The sequence below is a fragment of the Motacilla alba genome, chromosome 4 (genome assembly GCF_015832195.1).
Source record: "Motacilla alba alba isolate MOTALB_02 chromosome 4, Motacilla_alba_V1.0_pri, whole genome shotgun sequence".
Lineage (NCBI taxonomy): Eukaryota > Metazoa > Chordata > Aves > Passeriformes > Motacillidae > Motacilla > Motacilla alba.
This window is the reverse complement of record NC_052019.1, coordinates 43,531,804-43,538,400: the sequence shown is the minus strand read 5'-3', so window position 1 is coordinate 43,538,400 and position 6,597 is coordinate 43,531,804. Positions and strand designations below refer to the sequence as shown.

The window sequence follows — 6,597 nt, the reverse complement described above, 5'->3', positions numbered from 1 at the left end:
GAAGAGGTTGGTGGCAGCTCTGCAGGAGAGCACTGAGGGAGACAGGGACTAGCCGTGACAGATCCATGTTGTGCTGGCAAGGGGGAGATAATTTGCAAGGCAAGTGGCTTGTAAACCTTTAGCTATGTACTCAGTGGGACTCAAGAGGTAGCCTAACATTCAACCAGCCCACAAAACATGAGACTGGATCCATTTTGCATGCTGGGTTTCAGCTCAGTGACAAACACTGTTACAGGTATTGGCACAGGGCCTGCATGGTGTGTGTGAGATGTTAACTTGATCAAAACTCTTCACTTTGAGTTTCAGCACTTGAGTCTCGTTCTGGTGTTGGTCTGGGCACCTTGCAGTAGTGTTCCCAGCAGACCAGAGGCCAACAATAGTATTTCTCAGCTATATTTTTTTTAGATTGGGTGGGTAGCCTCTTGGTCTCATACAAACAGAAATTCTTAGCTCCCGGCTGTCCTGGTACTTCCCCTATGGTAGCTCATGCTTCTCCAGCCTAGGTTTTAGGTCTTAGGGTTGATGCTTGAACTGGAGAAGTGCATTAGGATTTCTGGTGTGTAGCTGTTGTGGGGAAAGTGACACCTAAGCCTCAGTTGAATGCCCTGAGTTTGAGGACTTTGCTGTCTTATGCCACCTCTTGTCTTTGCTGTCCCCACCATGCCATGAGCAGCAGCCCCCCATTTTCCTAGCAAGCATTCTTGTCCCCATGCCCAGGAACCTCTGCAAGAATGGTGGAGGGGATGGATCATTCCCTGTGTGGCAGGGGACACAGATGACCCTGCACCCTGGGTGCCAAGTGTGTCACCCAGTGAGGGGGAAGGAGGATTGCAGGATATGTCTGATTGGGAACTCAGCCTGAGGTGCGTGTGCCACAGGGACAGTGCTGAGGAGCAGCGACTGGAGGAGCAGCACAGACCCAGGACCTCAGAGGTACTGCTGCAGGGGGAAAGGGGTGTTTTCTAGTCTCGTGCTGCCCCCAGGCAGCCTGGCAGCCCCTTTCTCAGTGGTCCAAGCACACAAGAAAGGTGGACGTGCTGCACAGAAACAGTTTTGTATTTTGCTGTATTTGAGCAGGGTGTATTTTAAGAGCAAGCAATACGCTGGAAACAAGCTTTTTCCATGTCAATTTTGGCATGCGTGGCATGCAGCAACAGCCTGGTTTCAAAGGACTCGTTCTGCCAAACCCATGGAGCTGATATATGACTTTGCTGAGTAAATACTTCTGAAGGTCTTTGCAATGCCTGCTTAAGCAATTCTCTGCTATGGTTCTGAAAAAAATGCCCTTGCTTTTCAAGGAGCAGGAACAAATTTCCACAGTAGCACTGGAAATATTGACACACTGCTCATGCCTCTCATCTTATATCATCAAAGGCTGGGCGGTGGAAGCTTGTGAGCCGTGATGAAGTGCGTGATTCAGCATTATTTGTTTCATTTCCCTGTGCTAAACAAGCAACAGCCAGTTTCTGGTGAAGGAATTAATTGTTTGACAATAGAGTGAGTGAGCAGAGCAGGCTGACCACTGTCAAAGCAAAGTCTGGGCATGAAAGTCAAGCAGATATGACTCAAGAGACAAGTTTTAGGCAAATAGTGCTGTTCTTGAACCATTTTTGGTCACATCTTTTTTTTCTTCAGGAAAAAAAAGCACATAAATGGGAAGGGAGGCTGTTAAATAGGGCTGCGGAGGTATGAACTGAGCTCCTCTCTCTGACTTTTCTGTGACCTTAAGAAAGCTGCTTAATTCCCACCCACAAAGCAGAGATGATCAGTTTCTGTGTTACAGAATCAACCACAAACCTCGCAACTTTATGTTTGACTGTGTTAGGCAGGACATGAAAGTACCTAAATGAGGAACCAGTTAGGAAGTAAATGCACTGATTTATTAAAACATAATATTGCAAAATTCCTTCCTTTATTTTCAGGCACCAGTCGCTCGCTCCCTGGCTTTTTGCTGCTTGCTGCCATTACAAATTTGCTGACCACGGCCTGTAAATGGCCCACTGCTGCTTGTGGCAAAGGCCACAACACCCTCTGGATATCCTGATTCCTTTGTGGCTATTTTTTCCCTTTAGCCTTCACAAAGAACAGACACAAACATATGCTGAAGAAACAGAGCTGTGTCTTAGGGGAAAACACAGCAGAGGAGTGAACCAACAGTGCAATGATGGGATGGGATGTGCTGAAGTGGTGGAGCTGCTCTGCCATCAAATGGGAGATGCCAGGAATCATCCAGACTTTCCAGCAGACTCAGGTAGCTGCAGCATGCTGGGCATCCCACAAATGGCATTGCTGTTTTGGGACTGCAGCTCAGAGCTGTGTCCCCAGGATGGGTGCTACCTCTCCCATCTTCAGAGATGAGCTTTGTACTTCAGAGCCTGTAGTGCAAAGCTTGTAGGGTTAATCACAGTGATGATATTTTTCTCAATCACTGCCAGGATGATCTCAGCTACCAGAGAACAAGTGGAGAGGTGGAATCCTCCTCTGAATCCTGAAGAACCAAGGTAGCAAGAAGCAGAGATCAAACCCTTGTACTTGCAGTGACCCTGGGTACTCCCTCCTGAGGCAGTCAGCTCCTCCCAGGGCCAGGAGTGAGCAGGGTGGAGAAATGAGTCTGCTCTAAGTTGCTGGTCCAGAAATGCCCCAAGTACCTTTGAACACCCCAATTCCTTCCCAGTGCACAAAGAGAAGGGCTCCTCTCACTGGGCCTTGGTGGAGCTCACCAGTCCATGGATGGCCCTCAAAATGCCTTTCGCCTGAATTTCAGAAAAGGAGCACCTGAGTTACTTGAGGCACATGAGCAAGAGATATCTTGGGGAGAGAGGAAGAGGGTTGGGAAGACCATTTTCTGCACCCCTTTTCCTCCTCAGCTACGCTTTCTGGATGCATTTGGGCTGCTTTTTTGTAGCAGCACAGCTCCTGGATGTCAGCAGTCCCATGGGACTCCTCAGGGCTCCCACAGCAATAGGACCAGTGCAAAGGGGTCCCCCAGCCTACTGGGCTGCATGAGGCAGAGTGCTGCCAGCACGTGCAGGGAGGTGATCCTGCTCCTCTGCTCAGCACCACTGAGACACACCTGGAATGCTGGATCCAGTGGTGGACTCCCCAGTACATGAGAGCCATGGACATACTGGAGAGAGTCCAGCAAGGAATTATGATGATGAAGGGACTGGAGCGTTTCTGATTGGAGCAGAAGCTGAGAGAGCAGGGACTGTTCAGCCTGGAGAAGAGAAGGCTCAGACAGGGGGAGCTTTTAAGTGTACTGGTAAGTACTGACAGGGAGAATGAAGGACAAGAGGTGATGAACACCAGCTGAAATTGTGAAATCCCATCGATGTTCCCATCAGGAACTTCTGTATGTGTGTGCATACTGTGTGTATGTGCTGGTATGTGTGTCCTGTGGGTGCTGATGCAGCGTGCTGTGCTAGGAGCAGGGGGGTGACTGTTGAGCGCTTTGTGTTGTGAGTGTGGCTGCATGCTGCGTGCCCAGTGCAGGTCTCGTGTGCACTGTGTGTGTGTTGTGTTCAGTGTGCGTGGGATGGTGGCTCAGGGCTCTGTGTGGCCCCAGCCAGGGCTCGGTCCTGTGGGGGCCCCAAGGGGGTGCAGCCTCAGCCCCAGAGAGGCCACAGATGGGGTAAGAGGCATGTGGGAGATGGGGCATCTTATGGGACAGTTAATGGGGGGCAGACATGGGGGAATTTGGGGGTGCCCAGGGGGGTCATAAGGCATGTGAGAGGTTGGGAAACCCTGTGAGAGTTACGGGCTATCCAGGAAAGCAATGTGCCACCCAAAAGGTCAGGACACTGGGGAGAGAGCTGGGTACACATCCAGGAGATTGGTGGGCCTTGGGTGGTTATGGGGCACCCATGGGAGTTGCAGGACACCAAGAAGGGGGAGAGGGCAGAGATACCCCAGGGGGCCATGGGACACCCAGGAGCACATGGGGGCCAAATATAGCTTGGACAGGGTTGGGGTCACCCAAGGGGCTCAGGGGGCATCCAGGGAGGGTATGATCGATCGCAGGGTCCTGCCGCAAGCTGATGCCGGAGCCCGGGCCTCTGCCACCTCCTTTATTGCCAGCGCTAACAGAGCTCCTGAAGGCAGGGAGGATCCGCGAGGGCCGGGAGAGCGCCATGCCAGGCCTCACGTACCATGCCAGGCCTCACTGCGGGGCCGCGTAGGTGCCCGCCAGGTGCACGGGCAGCCCGTCGCGGCAGGCCACGCGCACGTGCTGCTGCGCCTGGCGGGCACGGTAGGCGCAGGGCGGCCGCGTGTCCCCGCCGCGCAGGCGGCAGGCCGTGAGGCTCAGGGCCTTCGGGGTGCTCTGGAACCCCGTGTCGGGGTCGGGCGCCTGGGAGCAGGCGGCCACCAGCTCCGCAGCCGGGGCGTGCACGAAGGTGTTGGAGGGCTTGCAGGGCCTGCCCGGGGCCGTCACCCGCCGCCGCGCCAGCATGGTCTCGCAGTAGCGATGCGCCGCCAGCGTGGACGTCCGGGGGTTGTCCACGTGCTGCCGCAGGAACTTCTCGTAGCGGGTCTCGCCTGCCGCCCCTGCCAGTGCTGCCAGCACCAGCGTCATGCACAGCACCCAGCCCGCCATGGACACCTGGGGAAGGGGGGGTTTAGGGAGTTAGGGCCATCTGCACCTCTGGGCCCCTGACTGGAAATCCCACCCTGGGCGCTCGGTTACTCTACAGATTCCCCCTCCCAAATCCCTGGTTCCCATACAAATCCCCCCCACCTCGATGCCTGGAGGCTCATCTCTGAACAGCTGGGCTATCTGTGGATTCACCTGGATGCATGGGTCCCCTAAAGTTACGCCCCCCCCCGAAGCCTCAATCCCCCATGGAACACCCCCTACCTGCTCCTCAGACCCCTGGCTCCCCTACAGATCCACCCTGTGCCCCCACATCCGGATGCCATACACAGCCTCCCTTCCCCACTGGATGCATGGGTTCCTCACAGACCCCTCCCACAGACATATTGGTCCCCTATGCACCCTTCACCTGCACCTGTGTGCGTGCCTCAGTTTCCCTTATGGCCTCAGGGTCTCCAGGATCCCTCCCACTCCTCTGCACCTCTTTTATACTGGCCCCAGCTGTGCCCAGCGGGCAAGGATCCAGGAGGAGGGGCAGGGTAAAGGGCAATGTCCAGTGGATGTCTGGGGAGAGCCAGGTGTCCCCAAGGCCCCGCTCACCCTCATGGCCCCCAAGGTCATTAGGTAGTCATTAACGAACCACGTGACTGTCTGCGTGCATCCCCTTGGGTGGCCCCTGCCCACTCTGGCCTTGGCCACCTGTCCCATGAAAGGCAGGATACCTGGGTCCTTTTGGGTGGCAGGACAAGATACGTGGTTCCCTGGTGGTGGACAGGATGTCACCATCACCTCTGAGGCAGCTGGCAAGTGTTCCTACAACATTTGAAAGATGTGGTATATCCATGGCTCTTCTGCAGTGCTAAGGGGCCTGTGTGTTCCTTTTCCCTGTGTGTCCCCTTGCAGGCAAATTCATACTCCTGGAAGTGCCAGGATGCATTTTCCTCACTGCTACCCCCCATGCTCCCAGCTGCTCCATTGATGCAGAGAAAGGCAAAGAGCCAGGAGCCAGCCTGAGCCCACCAAATACTCCTTTCCCTTGACCATTGTAATGGAGCCCCAAAGAAAGCATGACCCCTCCAGGGAGAGAGGCATGCAATGCCCAGGAGAGGCTGTCACGAGTGGGTGCAAGTGGTCTCCATCCTCCTCTTCTAAGACACCAGAGAGACTCTGATGGGAAGTGACAAAGAGAATGAGGTCCTGGGCAGAACCTTTCCCAAAAGAGCTGTAACACTTCCAAGACTGGCCACAGTGAAGGCAGAGGGTCCTGCTCTGGGCTCTGGTAGCATTTCCACATTTTCTCTGAAGAAATCCTCCTCAGAGGTACACAGTCCCTACAGTGGGAACAGCTCAGGCACCTGGCCAAAACCTCGCAGGCATGGAAGGTCAGCACGGCCGCCTGCTGACTCTCAATACCCTGCTCCTGGGCATGGAAGCAGGATGGGGACTCTCACCATGACCCCTCAGACCACTCTGCTTTCCACTGTCCTGGTGTGGGTGGGAAAGGGCTGGCACCCACAGGAGGAGGAACACGCCGGGATGCTTGGCAGCGGGCCGTCTCTAGTGGGCATGGTGCCAGCACCTGTGCTGGATCCCATCCTACCTGGCACAGCCTCAGGCATATCCTTGCCAGAGGCTGCTGTGAGGCTCAGTGGTGAGCCACAGCCTGTGGTCACCTCTTGTCCAGCGGGGTCCCAACTGCCTGGCGCTGTCCTAGGCAGGGCTTTTCCATGTCCCATCCCTGCCCATGCAGGAGGGTTGAGTGGAGCCTCCTCCTGCCCTGTGCGGTGGGGAGAGGAGCCATCGGCCGGGGCATTTGGGGCAGCCCAGACCACCAACTTCTGGTTGTCCCCTCGGCACCCCAAGGCCTGGGAAAGCTGCTGACTATAGGAGCTCTCTAAACACAGAGTCTAGTTTAGAAAAGAGATATTATTTATTCTGCATGGGATGCAAAGTCGAAGTTTGATAAATCATAATACACCATGGGGTAAAAAGTAACATCTTTTATA

The 6,597-nt window shown here is 54.7% G+C and overlaps 1 protein-coding gene across 2 annotated transcripts; it reads right to left on the bottom strand.

The window, feature by feature from the left end:
• Window positions 1-4,038: 4,038 nt before the first annotated feature.
• On the bottom strand, window positions 4,039-5,124 carry LOC119700478 (ribonuclease CL2-like). Of its 2 annotated transcripts, none has more exons than XM_038135656.1 (2): window positions 5,007-5,124; window positions 4,039-4,600 (listed from the first exon to the last, which is right to left on the bottom strand). In XM_038135656.1, exon 2 carries the CDS (start codon window positions 4,592-4,594, stop codon window positions 4,160-4,162), a length of 435 nt encoding a protein of 144 aa, XP_037991584.1. In that variant the 5' UTR covers window positions 4,595-4,600; window positions 5,007-5,124; the 3' UTR covers window positions 4,039-4,159. The 2 variants fall into 2 exon arrangements, with proteins under 2 accessions (XP_037991584.1, XP_037991585.1); XM_038135657.1 differs by having other exon boundaries at window positions 5,001-5,077.
• Between the last annotated feature and the right edge of the window lie 1,473 nt (window positions 5,125-6,597).

Excerpts from the sequence above, each read along its gene's own strand:
- LOC119700478 (XM_038135656.1), bottom strand. The coding sequence starts at position 4,594 with ATGGCGGGCTGGGTGCTGTGCATGACGCTGGTGCTGGCAGCACTGGCA.